The following is a 21,195-nucleotide window of genomic DNA, read 5'->3' on the forward strand; positions in this document are numbered from 1 at the left end:
GCCCCTCTCCTGCACGTGGGCACCAGTGAGCACAGAACAGACCCTCAACACACGTAGTAAATTAAAGACACAAACCATAAAACAGTACAGTGCAGTCTATTTGAGCACATTAAAGTAAGAACTTTATAGAATCAAATATTCTATGAAGACAAGTGGCCAACTGAGAAAAATGACTTTAAGGATATTATAATAACAAAAAATTGTTGTAATATTAATAACAAGGGATTTATATACAGAACATATAAACAGCTCTTACAAACCAGTTATAAAAAGACTAACATGTCCGTAGGAAAACCGGTAAAGAATACAGACAAGTCACAAGAGGAAAATACTTGAGTGACCAATAAGCCTGCCAAATTTTACTCAGCCTTACTGGGAATCTGAAAATACAAATTGAAACCAAAGTGAGCTACCATTTTACCTGTCTCAGATTGGTACAGTTTATTTATTTATTTTTTTTTTAAGTTTGTTTTTGACAGACAGCAAGCATGGGTTGGGGAGGGGCAGAGAGAGAGGGAGACACAGAATCCGAAGCAGGCAGCAGACTCTGAGCTGTCAGCACAGAGCCCAACGTGGGGCTTGAACTCATAAACCGTGAGATCGTGACCCGGGCCCAGGCTGGATACTTAACCAACTGAGCCACCCAGGTGCCCCAGATTAGCACAATTAAAATAAAAGTCTTAACAGTACTTTGTGTCGGGAAGGTCGTGGAATGAACTCTACTTCTGGGTATATAGATTGGCATAAGCACTCTGGGTAGTTATTTGGCAGTATCTGGTTAACTAAATTAAGATGCACATCCCCTGTGACCCACGTGTTGGATTCCCAGGTATGCACGTACCCAGGAGACACTGAGATACTGTCACCAGCCAGTACACTAGGGCATTGTAGCAACACTTCAGGGGAATCTGGACAGAATGTAATCTTAATTAATATGCAGATTGCAGCAAGTGGATAATTCTGGTGTACTTCTGCAGTGTATATTAAACGATTTAGTTACATGTACTCACACAACTAATGGTAAAATAGTGTTGAGTGAGAAAAAAACAAATTGCAGGCCCATTCACCGAGTATAATACTCCTTCACTTAAAGCTTACAACTATTTATGCATATATTGCTTTGAAATAAAAATATAGCAGAAAATACATGAACACGATAAAGTTATTGGTGGCAGACGGCATGGGACCAGTGAGGGGTTCAAAGGGAGCTTCCTCTGCAGCACACAGGAGAAAATCTTTAGATTTGAGAAACCTGATTAGTGGGTAAAAGGATGTTTATATCATTTTCTGTACTTTACGTATCTCTACATGTGTCATAATTTCTAATCTTTGCGGTAAAATTGCTCATTTCATGTTCAGGAATATATTTCCTCTTGGTGTAGCTAACAAGACTACAAAGCAAGAATATATGTACTTCTAATGATCAAAGTATTAAGATTTCTATTCAGTATTTTTCAAAGTGACATTCTTTAAATTTGTTTGCTATTAAGTAGAAGGAAAGCAGGCAGCTCCCTGCTAAATGGAGCAAACCGTTGCGTCACAGACGATGCAGGAAAGTATAGTTAGCAGGACCGGCCTCCACGAATCCTGGAGCTTGAGAGAGGAGCAGGCCCTCAGGAGTCCACGCGGCGGGCTGGAAAATCGTGTTCTTGGAGTATAAGTTTATTTTCCTCCAAGGAGTTTTGTCTCCTTTGGACAGGGAAATAGCGGTCCCACCTGAAGAGCCGCTTCGTGCGGACTCTGAGGGTTGAGTGACCGCCGCGTGACCGGCGATACCTTTGCATAATCAAAATGTATCTAATCTGGGACTCAGGTGGTTCCGCTTTCCCAGCGAAGTGGAGTTCTCGAATGGTGCACGGGAACCGTCCCTATCGGTGAATTTCTTGTTAACAACGAGAATGGCGCTCATAAGCGATACAGGCCAAAGGATTTCAGCGCCCTTCAGTGCCAAAAGAAAATGATGGTGAGTGACACTCAGAAGTACGAATCATTGCAAGATTATTTAATAGCTTATTAAAGCTGGCAGTTACCGAATGTTACTGAGTACAGAATATTTTAATTTCATCGGCTAATGATACTAAGGTTAATGATACGAAGTAAGAGAAAGTGGGCTCACCGGAATGGAAGTTTGTGTGAGTGAAAAATGAAAGTTGTTCAACTATATAAAGTGTCAGCCTTGGTCTGATGAGAGATTTCACATTCAGTGGAATGCTAATTTGCTTCCAGTTTGGGGTGAGCTGATTCAAGCGCTGACTAAAGCCAAAAACAGGTTATGAAGTAATTTTTATATGAAACCGATAGACCTTTAAAGACACGTGCCACAAGATGCCATCTGGCCTGACGGTCATTCAGCCAGTCAGCAACATTTACTGAATGCCCCCTGACTCCCAGCAACTGTGCTGACACGTCACAGACGTTAGGACTAATCATCATCATACGTCTCCCATTTTAAAACGAGAGGAAGTTCAGAAATGTAACCTGCCCGCGGTCAGTGAGCAATAAATGGTGGAGCAAGGATGTGACTCTTGTCTGTCCAGCTCTAAAGTCCTTTGCTTTTCCTTTCATTGTGCTGTTCTACAGAGATGTGAGGTGTGCGATAGAGCTGTACGGGCGCTGTCACGGAAGGCTGTCCAGGATGCTGTGCAGGGCGGGAGGTGGGCAGCTCTACCTGAGACAGACAGGGGTGGGGTCAAATTCTGGAGGGCTTCATGGAGGAGTGGCCTTTGAGCTGAGATTACTGCCCGAGCTGGTTTTCTAAGCAGAAGGAGCACGCAGTCAAAGGGCAAGAGGGGGTACGGAGAGGCAGTTAGAGACTGCTTAGGCCTCGTCTTTGAGGAGGATGTGATACGTGAGACTTGCAGCAATAGTTGTCAGAAAATGGAAGGTTTCTTCGTGAAATGCCGGGAAATTTGCACATTATCCTTTGGGCAGTAGAGAACCCTCGAGAAGGTGCTGGTACCACATTTGCATTTTAGAGAAACGACTCTGGCGGCACCGTGGGCTACATTTTTGAGAAGCTGATGAGAAGCATGACACAGGGGTCTTGAATTAAGACTAATAACAGGAGGAACGGAGAATGGGGGAACATACCAGAAACAGTAAGGAGGCAGAACTGATGGGATTTGGTTGCTGACTAGAAGTGGGTTTGGGGAAGAGAGTCATTAGAGGCACCCGGTTTTCTGGTGAGGGGGTGGAAGGAGAGAGGAAGTGGCTGAGGTTTGCCGAGGCTGAGACGGGGAAGAGGTTTGGGTTTGGAAGTGCTCCCCGCGCACGTGTGCAGTGAGCCGCTGGAGCCGCACATCGAGCTGGAGCTTAATAAAGACACGGGGCCAGGGACGCAGATTCGGTTCGTCAGCATGGAGCTGCGAGTTGGGCCCACTGAACTAGATAAGCTTTGCTTCAGGGAAGGACGAAGCACCATCAAAAGGTCTCGGAGGACAGATCCGAAACACGTGAGCTGCTCTGCCGTCCATCGGTGACGCTTCCGTTCTTCTTCCTGTTTCCTCTTGACCCTGGTGCTGTGAGGCTAGAGCTGCCTCTGGCTTTTTTGCGTATATGTCCACATAGATTTTAGAACTGAATTAAGAGAAGAACAGCCACTGTTGGTGTCCCCCGAGGTTGACACGTGAACCCTAAAGGGATTCTGACTTGTAGTTGTTTCCCTGAGCAGACTGGCAGCTGCCGGTGGCGGAGGTGATGCCTCGTTCACCTCTTCGTCGCCTCTGCGTCTGTCGTACTAGGTTCTATCGAGAAACTCCGAGTAGGTGTTGCAAGTAGTTGAACACAGCGTTGAGAAAGTTTTATGTTGGGTCTTTCAAAAGGATGTACAAAAGAAGTCTTTCGAAGAGAAATATAAAACCTTCACGGATATCTGCCAAAATTTTCAACCGGTTTTCCGTTACTTCTGCATGGAAAAATTCTTGGACCCGGCTGTCTGGTTCGAGAAACGACTGGCTTACACGCGCAGTGTGGCTACTTCTTCTATCGGTAAGCTTCTCACACACTTGGGCAGATGCAGCACTCGTGCTTTCTGAGCTCCAGGGGGGCGGCCGTGGTGGTGGCTGTCAGCTGGGCGATCCTCATCGTGAGATCTCGTTTCTGGTTCATCCTGATTCTCAGCTTCTAAGTGTAGCTCCTGCGAGCTTTTGCCCAGAAGGCTTCCTCTCCTCTAAGGAAGAGAGACATGGCTGGTCGTTCCTCTTTGTTGCATAGTGCATATGGTGTATTTTCCCTTCCCTCGATACACTGTTTTCTCACATTTTCTTTGGAAAATCATAAAACCCATAATAACTATATTTAACTTGTTTCCTTTAATTATTGTTGTTGTTCTGTACAGAATCTCTAATATCATGCAGTAATTGAATCTGCTTAATAGAATTTTATTTTTGCATTAGAAATCATGGTATATGTTTAAATATGCCACAATGCATATTTTGGCTTTGTTTTTTGTTTTTTTTTTTAATTGGTAAGAGATTGGAATAGCTAGATAGGGCAATTAACAAAATCCTAAACTATGAAAACTCATGTTGAACACCACAGGTTTCTTCATCTATTGATTTTAAAGTAATAAAGACCATTCCTCCATCACTTAGGTACCACACTCCAGGAGGGCAGGGCATGTACATTTTGAAAAAGTTTAGGTAATACAAAACCCTCTTCTTTTCCACACTGAGAATCTCTAATCTGATTCAGCTAATTTAGTTTATAAACAAGAAAGTAGAGCCAGTTAATGTGGCTACACACACAAGCCTCCTGACTCCCTATTCACTGCTTCTGCAATACTGCATGGTGTTTTTCATTGGATTAAAAGCATTTGTGCATGCCATCATCTATGTTAAAAACAGAAATGCAGTTTTTCCTGGATAGATATCTGGTGAAATGAATTAATGATTAATTTGTGTGAAATGTAATTCATCACAGGGGAGAAAGTTTCACTGAGGAATGAAGAATTTACCCATAGGCTTCTCACTGTAAAAGTATACTGAGTAAAACATTCGAATGCTTTGACCTTGCCACATAATGGGTCTCGACTTTAACCACACTAATTTTGGAAGTATGTACTAATATTTTTAGATGTATGCTTATTTGTAAAGGGAAAGCTTTTTTTTTTTTTTTTTAAGCACATCATCTAGGTTTGTAAAATGCAGTATAAATGAAAATAGCTGGCAAGACTTGACTTAAAACAAAGTGGCAAGTTATATACATATGTGCCTTTAGGCTAAATGTCCTACACTAAAAAGTCACGTGGTGGTGGTATTAATTGACATCGTGGCTAAATGTGTTCTAGAAATAGATACCAGTGATCTCAGGTTGTTTTTTCTCCCAGTCGGTTACATACTTGGACTTGGTGATAGACACGTACAGAACATCTTGATAAATGAGCAGTCCGCAGAGCTCGTACACATAGATTTAGGTAAGTAGTGAAAGATGAGAAATGAGTCTTTATTCTGTTTAACAAATACGGTGTCATAAGAAATGATGTTTGCCCCCAGCTTATTACAGGTGAGAAGGAGATAGATACACCACAGCAGGATATGTTTCAGATAGCATCAGCATGTGCAGGAGGGACTGGCTGACTGCTGGCGTAACGGGTGGTTCTTCTAGAACAGGACGTTTAAGGCAGGTCTTAGAGTGAGCGAGCAAGGATCATCCGGACCGGAGAGAGAGCAAATACGGAGGGGTGAAGAATGAAGACGAGTTTGCGGGAATGGTGAGACACGAAATATGGCCGAGTGAAGGCCGCATGTCGCTGAGCACCTGCAGAGGTAGACAAGGGAAAAGAAAAGATTTCACTTAGTGTGGAATTTAAGATTTGTAAAAGGGTGTAGCCTTAGGAAATTACAAGTTCTGTAGTAGCCACATAAGTGGTTTTCCAAGAGAGAGTAAGGCTGATTTCCATTAGGATAGAGGAGATCAAGGATATTATATGGTTTTCCCCAGAATGCATTTATTACAAAAGAGTAGTGGTTGCTGGAAGCACAGGGTGGGCGGGTGGGTGGTGATAGGCCGAGGGAGGATGTGGGTGGCTATAAAAGGGCCAGTACGAGGGATCCTTGTGGTGATGGAAATACTCTGTGTCATGATTCGATCAATGTCAGTATCCTGGTTGTGATACTGTACTATATAGTTTTGTAAGCTGTTCCATTGGGGGAAAGTGGATAAAAGGTATATGAGAAATTTTGTATTTTGTGTATTGTATCTTACAACTGAATATGAATCTATAGCTGTCTCAGAATAAAAACTTTAGGGGTGCCTGGGTGGCTCAGTCGGTTAAGCATCTGACTTCAGCTCAGGTCAGGATCTCACAGTCCGTGAGTTCGAGCCCCGTGTCGGGCTCTGTGCTGACAGCTCAGAACCTGGAGCCTGCTTCAGGTTCTGTGTTTCCCTCTCTCTCTGCCCCTTCCCTGCTCAAAAATAAAACATTAACATTCTACAAATATAGAATGTTATTCTCTCTCTCTCTCTCAAAAATAAAACATTAAAAAATTAAAAAAAAAAAGTTGTACATTTAATCGATTGAGCCACCCAGGTCCCCCTGTGTATATTTAAATAAAGAAATATAAATTAAGATTACATACATAGTATGTTTTGCATTTTAAATCTTATCCATCATTATTTCATTTAAAAAAAAATCACTGTTTAATCTGGAACTTCTCTAATGTCTAGAGTAGTTACGCTTTTTCAATCTGAGGTGCACCTCCTAGGCACGCAGAGCAGAAAGAGAATAAACCACTGTGGGTTCTGGTGTTCTGGACTGTCGGTGACAGATTATTTGGGGTGTATGCACAGCTCACGTGCCACACGGGAGGAGGGAAGCTCCTAACGCTGCTGTACTGTTGACTTTAGGAGTCGCTTTTGAACAGGGTAAAATCCTGCCTACTCCTGAGACAGTTCCTTTCAGACTCACCAGAGATATTGTGGATGGGATGGGCATTACTGGTGTTGAAGGTGTCTTCAGAAGGTAAGTGTGTATTTATTTCTTTTTCTCCCCAGTTGTATTAAACAATAACTGACATCCATCACTGTAGAAGTCTAAGGCACACGGCATGATGGTTTGATTTATATATATATATATATATATATATATATATATATATATATAAAATATTATATATATACATATATATAGAATGATCAGAATGATCACAGTAGCTTCGGCTAACATCCATCATCCCATACCAATACTATAAAAAGCGAAGAAGAACAGAAAAAGACAAAAAAAGTTTGTGATGACTCTTAAGATTCCCTCTCCTAATAACTTGCTTACGTGTCACACAGCTATGTTCGAGGGTGAACCAGAGTGTTAACTGGTGTCCTCCTGTCGTACTTGCCATGTCTAGTACTTGTCTTCTACCTGGGAGTTTGTACCTTTCGCCACCTTCCTCCCTGTCCCTTCCCCCACCTACCACCTCTGGTGACCACCGGCCTGTTTTTTGGGTTTTTTTGAGAGAAACAGAATTTTACTTATAATCCCTTACCATTAAACATAATCGGGTTTTTTTTTTTAAGTTTTTATTTAATTCTAGTTAACACATAGTGTAGTATGGTTTTCAGGACTAGAATTCAGTGATTCATCACTTACAACACCCAGTGCTCATCACAGGTGGCTTCCTTGGTCCCCATTGCCCATGTAGCCCATCCCCTGCCTGCCTCCCGCAAAAGGTGTTTAAAAAGATAGGTAAAGCAGATGGCTTTTGGTGTCAAAATTATTTGGATGATTGATTTCTGAAGATTATAGAATTCACTGCTAAATTATGTTCCAGTGCTTTTTTGGTAGAAAGGAGAAACCCGAGATAGAAAGAGTAATAGTTTTCCCTTCCTTCTGACCATCCAGGACCTCACCTCACAGGCCGTATTAACCTCCTTCCTAGTCCCCTCTGGAAGCAGTTGCCTCCACCTTTAAAGCCCCTGTCCCAGTGAACTCTCTCTGCCCCAGTGAACTCTCTTGTTATTGCCCAGAACTCCGTTGGGCGCTCATTGTCGGGCCTATAACCTGTGCTGAAGGAGTGTCTGATGTACCAGTTCCTGCTGAGAGCACATCGCAGTTCCCCATAGTTTTCCCAGCAGTGGGCTGTGTATTCTGCTTTTAATAGAGTAGATTCTCGTTAAAATGAGCTAAAAATTACCACAATAATCAAGGACAGAGAAATGTTTCATAGTAGTACTGTGTTATCCTTATAATGCTTAGCTTACGTTCACCTACATACTTCTATTCCTTTCAAAAACATTTACTGAAAACAGTCTGCCCAGTACTCTGCTCTTTGAGATACTAATTTGGGAATTATTAACAAGAATAGTCTCAGCACGGTATAGGTGAATGTACATAGATGAAGGTATGTTGGAAACAGTGTTGTGTAACAAAATCCCTATTTATAACGTGTTTGTAGATGCTGTGAGAAAACCATGGAGGTTATGAGAAGCTCTCAGGAAACCCTGTTGACCATCGTGGAGGTAAGGCGGATTCTAAGGAAATCTCTGTTGAGAGACTGTGGATCTTGTTAGAAGGTGACTGGTTTGAGGATCGGTGCTTCATTTTCATGTGGCAGGAGGGGGGTGGGATGCATAAATGATTAAATCATGGTTTAGAAATGCCTCCAGTCCTCTCAAATTTCTGGGCATTTTACAGCAGTATAAGTAATCTCTAGTCTTTAATTCATAAATCAGCACTTTGATGTCTTAGATCTCTCCTATGGCATTACTTGCTTTCAGAATGGTTTCCGTTGGAGTTTTAAGAGAAATCAGTAAGTCATATCTCCTTTTCCATGCCCAGGTTCAGAACCATTTAGTCACTGACTCATGTTGATCAGGCAGAAAGGGAAGGAAGGAAAGCAGATTTCCAGTGCCTGTGACACCAGCTCTACCCAGGACAAAATTGTGTACCTAGAGCAGGCACTCACCACGCTGGCGAGAAGGGTGTGTGGAGCAAGAGGCAGTAGTGTCTCCTCCACAAGGCAACGTGGGGGCCAGAGTATAGGCGAGCCTCCCTTACTTAGAGTCTTCAGCTTTTATTCCTTTACCTGGTGGTGCTGGACCGGCTGTACTTTAGGATCACCTGCGCTCCTTTTAAAAAAATGTTGAGGCTGACCATACTCAAACCATACTTCTGGGGATAGGGCAGGAACATTTGTGGTTTTTATGAGCTATCAACCTGTACTGGGTCGAGGCTGGGGATGCCGCTGAACTTCGTTCAGTGCACAGGACACCCCCACAACAAAGCGTTCAGCCCGATAATGTCAGTAATGCCAAGATTGAAAAACCCTATTCTAGCTTAATCAGGCTGTGTCCCTTTATTGTGTTCCATTCTGATAGTAAGACTAAAGTCAATTTTTGAAATACTCTGGTTCCTCCTTGATTTCAGAGTTGGCAACTATGACTCCAGAAGGCCTAGAGTTCGAAATAATTTATGTTTCTTCAACCCAAGAAGAACATACAGGCTTTTTATAATAGTAGAAGCCTCCATTTCTTTTGGTTGATTAATAAAATGTACCTCCCTATGGGTTCAAACTTAAGCAACCATCAATTTCAGATAGACTGCTATATAAAAATATTATATATAAGCCTAATGGTCACCACAAATCAAAAAATTCTAATAGATATGCAAAGAATAGAAAAGAATCCAATTATAATTACTAAAGAAAGTCAGCAAACCATGAAAGAGCAGGAGAAGGATCAGAGAAAAACCACAAAAACAACACAAAACAAATAACAAAATAGCAATAATTACATATCTGTCAGTAATTACTTTGAATATAAATGGACTAAATGCTCTAATCAAAAGACATAGGGTGACAGAGTAGATTTTAAAAAAAAAAAAAAAGACCCATCTATATGTTGCCTACAAGAAACTCATTTCAGACTGAAAGCGAGGGGGTGCAGAAACATTTGTCACGCAAATGGATGTCAGGAGAAAGCAGAAGTAGCAACACTTCTATCGGACAAAATGGCCTCTGAAACAAGGACTGTAAGAACAGACTGAGAAGGACACCATATAATAATAAAGGGGACAGTCCAACAAGAAGATACAATAATTGTAAGCATGCACATAACAGGGAGCACCAAAATACGTAAAACAGTTAATGACAAACATAAAGGAACTAATCAACAGTAATACAATAACAGAAGGAGACTTTAAACATCCCATTCACACTGATTATCCAACAGAAAATCAACAAGGAAGTAGTGGCTTTGAATGACCGACTGGACCAGATGGATTTAAACGATATATCCAAAAATTCCATCCTAAAACAGCAGATTACACATCCTCTTCAAGTGCACATGGGACATTCTCCAGAACAGATCATATATTAGGCCACAAATTTCTTTTTTAAGAAATTAAAAGGGGCGCCTGGGTGGCGCAGTCGGTTAAGCGTCCGACTTCAGCTCAGGTCACGATCTCGCGGTCCGTGAGTTCGAGCCCCGCGTCGGGCTCTGGGCTGGTGGCTCAGAGCCTGGAGCCTGCTTCCGATTCTGTGTCTCCCTCTCTCTCTGCCCCTCCCCCATTCATGCTCTGTCTCTCTGTCTCAAAAATAAATAAAACGTTAAAAAAAAAATTAAAAAATTAAAAAAGACTGAAGTCATACCATCCATCTTTTCTGGCCTAGGATACTAGAAGTCAATCCACCCACCCACCCCCAAATCTGGAAAGACCACAAATACATGGACATTAAGTAACTAAGGAATGAATGGGTCAACCAAGAGATCAAAGAAACAAAAGAAAACACAGTGGTCCAAAATCTTTGGGATGCAGCAAAGGCAGTTCTAAGAGGGAAGTATATAGCAACACTCAAATACCTCAGAATCTCAAACAACCTAAATTTGCATCTGAAGGAGCTAGAAAAAAACAACAAACAAAACCTAAAACCAGCAGAGGAAAGGAAATAAAGATTAGAGCAGAAATAAATGATAATAGCAACTAAGAAAAACAAGAGAACAGATCAATGAAACCAGGACCTATTTCTTTAAAAAGATCAATAAAATTGATAAACCTCTAGCCAGACTCATTTAAAAAAAAAAAAAAAGGTCTCAAACAATATCACAAATGAAAGAGGAGAAATAACCAACACTACAGAAATACAAACAATTGGGGGCACCTGGGTGGCTGAGCTGGTTGAGCATCCGACTCTATTTCAGCTCAGGTCTTGATCTCAGGGTTTTGAGTTGAAGCCCCACGTTGGGCTCACGCTGCACATGAAGCCTACTTTAAAAAAAAAAAAAAAAGACAACGAATTATAAGAGAATTATGAAAAACTATTAGACAAATTAGACAACCTGGAAGAAATGGATAAATTCCTAGGAACATAACCTACCAAAACTGAAGCAGGAAGAAATTTAAAAATTGGACAGACTGATTACCGGCAATGAAATTGTTGGGATTTTTTGATTATCGACTCAAACAGAAGTCTGGTACCAGACAGCTTCACCGACAATTTCAACCAAACATTTAAAGACTGTTAATTTTAAGAAGAGTTAATACCTATTCTGTTCACACTATTCCAAAAAATAGAAGAGGAAGGAAAACTTCCAGATTCATTCAATGACGCCAGTATCACCCTGATAAAGACACCATAAAAAGAACTACAGGCCAGTATCTCTGACAAACAGATGTAGATGTAGGTTCGGTATTCGCAAATCAATCAACATGATGCCTCACATTGATAAAAGGAAAAACCACATGATAATTTTAGTTGGCACAGAAAAAAGCATTTGACACGGTACAACATCCATTCATCATAAAAGTCCTCAATAAAGCAGGTGTAGAGGGAACATACCTCAACATAATGAAGGCCTTATGTGAAAAACCCACAGGAAACAACATATTCAATAGTGAGAAACTGAGAGCTTTCCCCCTAATAAGATCAGGAACAAGATAAGGATGGCCCCTCTCACCACTTTTATTCGACACAGCACTAGAAGTCCTAGCCATGGCAGTCAGACAACAACAAGAAAGAAAAGACATTCAAATTGGTAAGGAAGAAGTAAAACTCAGTATTTGCAGGTGACATGGTGCCAAAAAAGATAATAACCCTAAAATATTCCTCCAGAAGCGACTAGAACTGATAGATGAATTCAGTAAAGACACAGTATATAGAGTCAATGTGCAGAAATCTGTTGCATTTCTATACACTAATAAGGAAGCAGCAGAAAGTGAAATTAAGAAAACAATCCCATTTATAATTGTGTCAAAAATAAGACACCTAGGAATTAACCTAACCAAAGGGTGAAAGAGCTGTACTCTGGAAACTATAAAACACTGATGAAAGAAATGAAGATGACACAAGGAAAGAAGAAGACATTCCGTGCTTATGTATGAGAAGAACAGATACTGTTAAAATGTCTATATTGCCCAAGGCAATCTACACGTTTAATAAATCACCAGCATTTTTCACAGAGCTAGAAGAAACAGTCCTAAAATTCGTATGGAACCACAAAAGACCCCAAATAGCCAAAGCAGTCTTAGAAAAGCAAAGCTGGGGGCATCACAATTCCAGGCTTGGAAGTTCCATTACAGAGCAGTAGTAATCAAAACAGTAGTGTACTGGCACAACAGTAGACACATAGGTCAATGGAACAGAATAGAAAACCCAGATATAAATCCACAGTTATATGGTAATTAATCTTTGACAGAGTCGAAAGGATATAAAACGGGTAAAAGAATGTCTCTCCAACAAATGGTGTTGGGAAAACGGGACCCCTTTTCTTACACCATACACAAAACAAATTCAAAATGGGTTAAAAACCTGTGAGACCTGAAACCATAAAAAAAATCCTAGAAGAGAACACAGGCAATAACTCCTTTGACAATGGCCATAGCAACTTTTGTTCTAGATGTGTCTCCTGAGGCAAGGAAAACAAATGTAAAAATAATAAACTGTTGGGACTTTGTCAAAGTAAAAAGCTTCTGCACAGTGAAGGAAACAATCAACAAACCTAAAAGGCAGCTTACTAAATGGGAGAAGATATTTGTAAATGACATATCTGATAAAGGGTTAGTATCTAAAATATATAAAGAGCTGATAAAACTCAATACCCAAAAACCAAATAATCCAATTAAAAAATGGACAGAAGACACGAATAGACATTTTCCCAGAGAAGACATCCAGATGGCTAACAGACACACGAGAAGATGCTCAACATCACTCATCAGGGAAATGCAAATCAGAACCCCAATAAAATATCACCTCTCACCTGTCAGAATGGTAAAATCACCAGTAGATGTTGGCAAGGATGCAGAGAAAGGGGGAACCCTCTTGCACCTTTGGTGGGAATGCAAAGTGGTACAGCCACTCTGGAAAACACTATGGAGTTTCCTCAAAAAGTTAAAAATAGAGCCACCCTATGATCCAGTAATTGCACTACTGGGTATTTACCTAAAAAAATGCACTAATTCAAAGGGATACATGCGCCCCTATGTTTACGGCAGCATTATTTACAATAGCCAGATTATGGAAACAGCCCAAACATCCATCAGTAGATGAATGAATAAAGAAGTGAGGTATATATACAGTGGAATATTACGTGGCTATAAAAAAATAAAATTTTGCCATTTGCAATAACATGGATGGAGCTAGAGTGTATATTCTAAGCAAAATTATTCAGAGAAAGACAAATACCATATGGAATTTAGGAAACAAATGAGCAAAGGGGGAAAAAAAAGAAACAGGCAAACCAAGAAATAGACTCTTAAATATAGAGAACACACTGATGGTCACCAGAAGGGAGGTGAGTGGGTGGGTGGAACACTTGTGATGAGCAAAGGGTGATGTATACAAGTATTGAATATCTGTATCCCACACCTGAAACGAATCTTACACTGTGTTTTAACTATACTGGAATTTTAAAAAATGTACCTCCCTTGTGTGGGTGAATCTGGTTTGGATGCCTCAGCTCTAGAGCATGTCAATGCCCAACTTAATGTCACACAGGAATCCTCGAACTTGCAGACAAACCACATATATTCAGAGTCGGTGCCCCTATGGTTTTTAATGGCTCTGGGGGTTGCTGAAAACAGTGGAAAGCATGAAATGGATGAGCCAATTTTGGTACTGCTGAATCAGTACATGTCTTGGAATTGAACATGTAACGCTAAAGGCAATTTATAGTCGCAGCCCACAGAACTGAGAAAACACGAAGCAGCAAAAAAAAATGGTACAGTTCTGGAGTCATCATCCCTGGAAATGAGTTTTCACTTATTAAGACCTGTGTGGTAAGCATTTTTGCTAAGGAGTATTTAAAAAAAAAAAACAAAAAACTGTGCTTATAAACAGCAGGGGCAGTTAGCTGTTCTACATTGCCAAGGTCAAAAATCTCTCATGACCTCATTTACTAAAATGTAAGACCTAAAGTCCCTTGCTCTGGCCATGCCAGTTGTTTTGGTTTTCAAATTCTACTACATAGATCTGTCTCCACACTGCACTAGACCTTCGGTTTTGAGGAGTTTTCAATAAAGTATACCCCTTCTTTTCTCCAAATTTGAAACTTATGGAGAGAAAAGGAAAAAGCCTTAAGAATAAGGTAGAAATCAAAATGTTTGGGTTAGCACAGATAAAATCATCCCACACCTAACCTCTGCCTGGGTCCAGCCCGAGGGGAGCTGGGGTGGGCAGAGCAGGTGCCCTTGCCCAGGACCATAGCAGTGAGGAGGAGAGAGGAGGAGGAAAGTGACTAGTCCTTATCTCTTGAATAAAGCAGTTTCCAGGTGGGGGGAGGTCGGCACCCCCACACAAGAAGAATGGTTTGGGGGGGGGAGAAGCCCGGAGCATTGTGCTCGCATGGTCTCCTCCACAAGGAGGTGGGGGGTGCCTGCCATAGGCTGGCCCATTCCACCCCCCTCCATCCCTCCGCCTAGCATTTGACCTCCGTTACCTCTGTCACGCGGGTTCTTCTGTGTCTAAATACACGTCCAGGTGCACATTGTTCTTCTCCCTGCCTAGGTCCTCCTGTACGATCCCCTCTTTGACTGGACCATGAATCCTTTGAAAGCTCTGTATTTACAGCAGAGGCCGGAGGACGACGCGGAGCTCCACTCCACTCCCAGTGCGGACGACCAGGAGTGCAGACGCGGTCTCGGGTGAGCCCGGCTGTCGCCTGCTCAGACCCTCCTCTTCCCAAGGCCCTTTAACCCGCTCCGCCTCATGCAGCCTCTGTGTTTGTCCTTAGTGACATCGACCAGAGTTTGAACAAAGTGGCCGAACGCGTCCTGATGCGGCTCCAAGAGAAACTGAAAGGGGTGGAGGAAGGAACCGTGCTCAGCGTCAGGGGGCAGGTGAATCTGCTCATACAGCAGGCCATGGACCCCAAGAACCTCAGCCGGCTCTTCCCGGGATGGAAAGCGTGGGTGTGAGGCAGCACGTGCCTCGCCCTGCGGTTCAGCCTTTAGAAATGACATCGCGGCCTTCATTTTTAACGCAGCTGGCGTACTTGGAATAGGCGTTAATGTACAACCAAATGAACTGTGTACTGTGTTTTTAAAAAATGTTTAATACTTGCCTTGGTCACCAGAAGATGCCTCGACAGTCTCCACGAAAATCTCTTCTCTCACATTTTAGAAGTGTCGTTCATGCTGTACTTCTGGGCTGAACATGTATTTTTTCTTCCCAAGTACATACTTGTGTTGTTCGCAGTAGAACCACTGACTTCTGCTTCAGCTTAAGGGCAGGAACATAACTGACAGTGAATTAGAGGAAATAAACTGCTAGGTTTGAGGTAGCTTTTAATTAAAACTTGTTTCTCAGGTATTATGTATGAATAAGTTGATATTTGTAAAAGGAAAAAACTTTTACAATTGTAACCGTTTATATATCATAGTAAAGCTACAATAAAATTAAGCAATGTTGAGGGGTACCTGGGTGGCTCAGTTGGTTAAGCGTTGACTTCCACTCAGGCTGTGATCTCACAGTTTGTGAGTTTGAACTCAGCGTTGGGCTTTGTGCTGACAGCTCAGAGCATAGAGTTGGCTTCAGATTCTCTGTCTCCCTCTCTCTCTGCCCTTCGCCCATTTGCATGCACGCTCTCTCTCTCTCTCAAAAATAAGTAAATTGAAAAAAATATAATCAACATTAAAAGCAAATTAGTACTTAAGGAACATATTTGGGTTTTCAGTAGGAAGATTCCTCAGCGTTACTAGATTGTGAAGTTGTTACATTATGGAGAACAGATTTCAAAGACACGATATCGTTTCTCTTTTTAAAAATGTATACTGGCCCTTCTCATTCTATTCTCTTTATCTTTGAAACCCTTCTGTGGGGGCGCCTGGGTGGCGCAGTCGGTTAAGCGTCCGACTTCAGCCAGGTCACGATCTCGCGGTCCGTGAGTTCGAGCCCCGCGTCGGGCTCTGGGCTGATGGCTCAGAGCCTGGAGCCTGTTTCCGATTCTGTGTCTCCCTGTCTCCCTGCCCCTCCCCCGCTCATGCTCTGTCTCTCTCTGTCCCAAAAATAAATAAACGTTGGAAAAAAAAAATTAAAAAAAAAAAAAAAAGAAACCCTGTGCTCTTTTCTCTTTCTCTGATGACTTGTATCCCTTTTCTAGTTTATGAATTCTCTTGTTAGCATGCATAATCTCCTTTTTAGACCATTCATCGGGTTTCTTTTTTCAGGAATAATTTTTCATTCTTAGCTCTGAATCATTCGTCAGATCTGTTACTTGTTTTGTAACGTCCACTTGTTTTTAACTTTTCTGTTCTTTTTCTGTCACTAATCATTTCACACATCCCTATTTTATAGTCTCTCTAATAGCTCTACATAAATCACATTCCTGCACTTGTGTCTATTGAATCTCGTATGTGGCAGACTGTTGATTCGTGTGTCTTGTGATTTTGTAAGGTGAGCTTCAGCTGGGCTTTCTCTGTGGGAATCCTGAGTGACCAGGGTTAAGAACAGTTCCTTCCAGATTAGGTTTCTGGAGAACTCATCTTGAAATGATTATTTTGCATTTCAGATAATCAACTTAATCTTGACGTATCTTTGTCTTATACACTGCCTACGTGAATAATTTGGTATATATAGGAAGTTTTATTACTATAGTGAATCGAGGGAATGTAGTAAACTTACGTCTTTATGAAAGCCTTGGAATCTTCATGGATGGAGTAAGAGATTATGAGCTAGATGACAGTATAGGTAAATGAACTGTGGCTAATTCTTGCTAGTTGATGCATACAAAGAGCTTTGAATAACATTAATCTACGCTTCAGCCTCGAGGTGCCTTGAGGTATGCTGTAAGTTTTCTGTCCTGTTGCACATATTCTTATTATAATGGCTTTGTCCAGTCTGCCAAATTTGCAGATAACAAATGCAGGGGGAAGAGTTAATTCACAGGCGGTAGAATTAAGCTGCTCAAAGATTCTGACAGGAACACTGTCTGGAAATGAATATACAATTTGTTGCATGCTGAGTACCGGAAATATATGCAGCATCTCTTGGAAGATTAGTGATTTTATCCCAGTTTACATCTGGAGAAAGTCAAGTTGAGAGGAAGTAAAAGTAACCTGTCCAAGACCGGAATATAGTACAGTGAAGGTACAAGTGTAAATGGACAATCTCTAACTTTAGAAGCTTTCAAGTAAGAAGAATCTAGGCGTCACCAATTGCTCAATGAAAGCCAATAGAAAGGCTAATAGATTGTAGACTGAACACTCGGGTCTAGATTAAAGGAGAGAAAGCGCTGCCTCATTCTGTGGTCAGTCCCACTCTCTTTACACTATATACTTAAAATATATGCACTTAGAAATACGGTATGAAGGAAATAGGAAAAGCTGTGGATTTCTTAGTTACAGTAGGCAATTCTTTAAGAAAGTAGAAAGCTAGTATACTGACTTGAAATATAGAAATATATGCCATTTTAAGTATTTTAATTGCACTTTAATGAAATTATATATTTTCCGTAGGTTGATTTTAGTACCATTGAATGTATTTCTTAAAGCCTGTTGCACTGTTCCCTGTTTTTGAATAAAATTTTCTAAAAGAAAATACATGCTAAGACTCATTTATTTTATTCAGATGTTTGTCTTGTGTGCCAGGCATGGTGCTAGTTCCCGGGAGACAACGGTGAGCAAGAGGCGGGCACAGCGGACCCTTAAAGAGCCTGGGGTCTGGCGCAGACAGGTAGCTTGTACGCAGGTCAGCTGGGGAACCAGCTACCCAGATCCAGCCCGGTGCCCCGCACTCAGTCCTTGCGGGGACCTCTAGCCCTACCCCTGGCCCCAGCAGCGGTCTACAGTTTTATTCCTGGGGGAGGTCCCTGAGCTGTAAAATCTCAGGCCCGTACATACCCTAATACCTGAAGCTAACACTTAACACCTAACTCAGATCCCTAAAAGTAACCTAACTGTAGATGTGAAAAGAGTGGCTTCCTGAATACACTATGAGAAAAGCAGCCTAGTTATTCTGGAGAAGACCCCAAACATTTAGGTATTGGTAGTATTTCGGAAAAAGGTTGGGACAGTAGACATAAAAACAGAAGGACCGACCGAATACGTATTTAGAGTATTTTGAGCTGCCGATCCCTCCTTGCGTCAGTTCAGTGGATGGCTGCTATGTCTATCTATTCTCACCCGGGCAGAAATCTGGGGTTTTCGTCTCTTGAGTGGTCTGTGAACCGCAGGATAACCATGTACACACCTAATCCCTAACCCTAACCCATAACCATAACTATAACCCTAACCCTCTGTAGTCTCTGAACTGCAAGATACCAGACACATAAACCAACCCTAACTCTCTAACCCTAGAGCTGAGAAGAAAAAGAAAAAAATAAGTTCTAGAAGCACAATATCTCCTAAGCCTCTAGCCCTAGAGCTGAGAAAAAAAGAAAAGAAAAAGAGAAGTTCTAGAAGCAAAATATCTCCTCCAACTGACAATTTTGAAACCAGATTCTGAGTAGGGTTGTTAACTTTGCTAGTAGATTTTAATGTTAGGTTATTTGAAAACCACCCCAAAATGTTTCCTGGTGGTATATGTAGTGTTTGAATATTCACTGTAGACTTATAAATCTTTGTAAATATTGCTGAACTTAATATTACAAAGATTTTTTTAGTGTTTATTTTTGAGAGCACAAGCAGGGGAGGGGGAGAGAGAGGCAGACAGAATCTGAAGCAGGCTCTGCATTGTCAGCACAAAGCCCAGTGCGGGGCTTGAACCAACAAATTGCAAGATCATGACCTGAGCTGAAGTCGGACACTCAACCAACTGAGCCACCCACACACTCTAAACTTAGTATTTTTTAAAGAACTTTCTTTTAGATATTCATGATTATAAAAGTTGGAAATACTCTAAGAAAAAATGGGTAATCAGCTGATTACAAATTTGTTGAAAGTCATTGCAGTGTAAACCAACTTGGAAAATGGATCTCCTACCTCTCAAACATATTCATAGCATGGAAAGGATAAAATACAATGAAAATAATCCTGATGAATCAATGCCTTCGACTTCTAAGGAAGTAATGACACCAGTGCTACAGAAACGCTCCTGATATTAGTAAGAGCCCTTTTGAGTCCTGTATCACCCTTATATCAACAATTACAAGAGTTACAAGAAAATTGAAGACCAATATCATGAACATGATACAAATATTAGTGAATCAACTCCATCAATTAAAAAACAAAAAGTATATCATGACCAAATGACATTATTCCAGAAATACCAGGTTGGCTTAATATTTGCTGTCAGTTTAATAAACTAACAAAGAAAAACCATATCATGTCAAGAGATGCAGAAAAAGTATGTGACAAAATTCAACATTCATGATAACTCATCAAACTAGGGATAAAAGGAACATTTTCAACTTGATAAAGAAGAACTATTAAAAACTCACAGCTCATTGAGGCGCCTGGGTGGCTCAGTCGGTTAAGCATCCGACTTCGGCTCAGGTCACGATCTCACAGTTCGTGGGGTTGAGCCCCGCACCAGTCTCTGTGCTGACAGCTCAGAGCCTGGAGCCTGTTTCAGATTCTGTGTCTCCCTCTCTCTCTGCCCCTCCCCCACTCGTGCTCTGTCTCCGTCTCAAAAATAAATAAACATTAAAAAAATTAAAACAAAAACAAAAACTCACAGCTCACTTTATACTTAATGGTCAAAGACTAAATGTTTTCCCCCTAAGATGAGGAACAAAGCAAGGATGCCACTCTTACCAGTTCTATTCAACACTGTACTGGAGTTTCTACCCATGCAATTGAGCAAAGAAACAGAAAGAAAAGCCATACAATTTGAAAAGGAAGTACAATTATCTTCCATTTGCATATGACATGATCGTCTATGTAGAAAATCCTCAGGATTCTGTGTATTAAAAAGCGCCCCTATGTTCTAGAACTAGTGAGTTTAACAAGATCAAATAATAAAGGCCAATATACAAAACGTCAACAATATTTCTGTGTATCAGTGTCAAAGTGTCCAGACTAGGCCCAAGATGGAGTCACTTTTTCTATCCCATATCAGCAAACCAAAACTTAACTGAGTTTCTATGCTCAGCTCTCCCAGAAAAAGAAGGCCCAAGCCAACCACCTGGCACTTACCTGCTCAGCAGAAGTTTCTTAACCAAGCTCCAAGACTTCCCTTTACTCCATTTAAAGTAATCTTACTTTGGGGCGCCTGGGTGGCTCAGTCGATTAATCGTCCGACTTCAGCTCAGGTCATGATCTCACAGTCTGTGAGTTTGAGCCCCATGTCAGGCTCTGTGCTGACAACTCAGAGCCTGGAGCCTGCTTTGGATTCTGTGTCTCCCTGTCTTTCTGCCCCTCCCCTGCTCATGCTCTGTCTCTGTCTCAAAAATAAATAAAAACATTAAAAAATCAAAAAATAAATAAATAAAGTAATCTTACTTTAACCAGTTAAATGCCCAACTTCCTGTTCACTTTGGTCTGTGAAACCCTCTTGCTTTAAGAAGCTCCTTTTGGTTTTCTAGACTGGATTCTTCCCAAATCATGAATTGCTAAATGATAGTCAATTACATCTGGAAATTATGTATCTGTGAAATTTTCCTTTATCACCAGTAATGAACAGTTTAAAATTGAAATTAAAAAATACCATCAAAAAGATGAAATAGTTGGGCATAAGTTCAATAAAACATGTTAGGTGCCTGGACCTAAAATTTATAAAACAATAATGAGGAAAGCAAAGGCCTAAATATACAGAGAGATGTACTATGTTCATGGATTGGGAGACTCCATATTGTTAAGATAGCAATTCTCCCCAAATTGATACACAGAATCAA

General features: G+C 41.1%; 1 protein-coding gene across 8 annotated transcripts in view; it reads left to right on the forward strand.

Moving 5' to 3' along the window:
- Positions 1-15,832, forward strand: part of ATM (ATM serine/threonine kinase) — a 133,157-nt gene extending 117,325 nt beyond the window's left edge. For 5 of the 8 annotated variants that reach the window (XM_040482888.1, XM_040482886.1, XM_040482890.1 and 2 more), the window contains exons 60-66: positions 1,814-1,963; positions 3,822-3,987; positions 5,327-5,413; positions 6,847-6,961; positions 8,388-8,451; positions 14,931-15,067; positions 15,157-15,832. In XM_040482888.1, the coding sequence (XP_040338822.1) occupies positions 1,814-1,963; positions 3,822-3,987; positions 5,327-5,413; positions 6,847-6,961; positions 8,388-8,451; positions 14,931-15,067; positions 15,157-15,340 (903 nt within the window). In that variant the 3' untranslated portion in view covers positions 15,341-15,832. Of the gene's footprint in view, positions 1-1,813; positions 1,964-3,740; positions 3,780-3,821; positions 3,988-5,326; positions 5,414-6,846; positions 6,962-8,387; positions 8,452-8,770; positions 9,699-14,930; positions 15,068-15,156 lie in introns of those variants that run through there. The other 3 variants (XM_040482891.1, XM_040482893.1, XM_040482892.1) reach the window with 3 other exon arrangements.
- Positions 15,833-21,195: the final 5,363 nt, after the last annotated feature.

The sequence above is a fragment of the Herpailurus yagouaroundi genome, unplaced genomic scaffold (assembly GCF_014898765.1).
Source record: "Herpailurus yagouaroundi ecotype Mexico unplaced genomic scaffold, PumYag 161, whole genome shotgun sequence".
Taxonomy (NCBI): domain Eukaryota; kingdom Metazoa; phylum Chordata; class Mammalia; order Carnivora; family Felidae; genus Herpailurus; species Herpailurus yagouaroundi.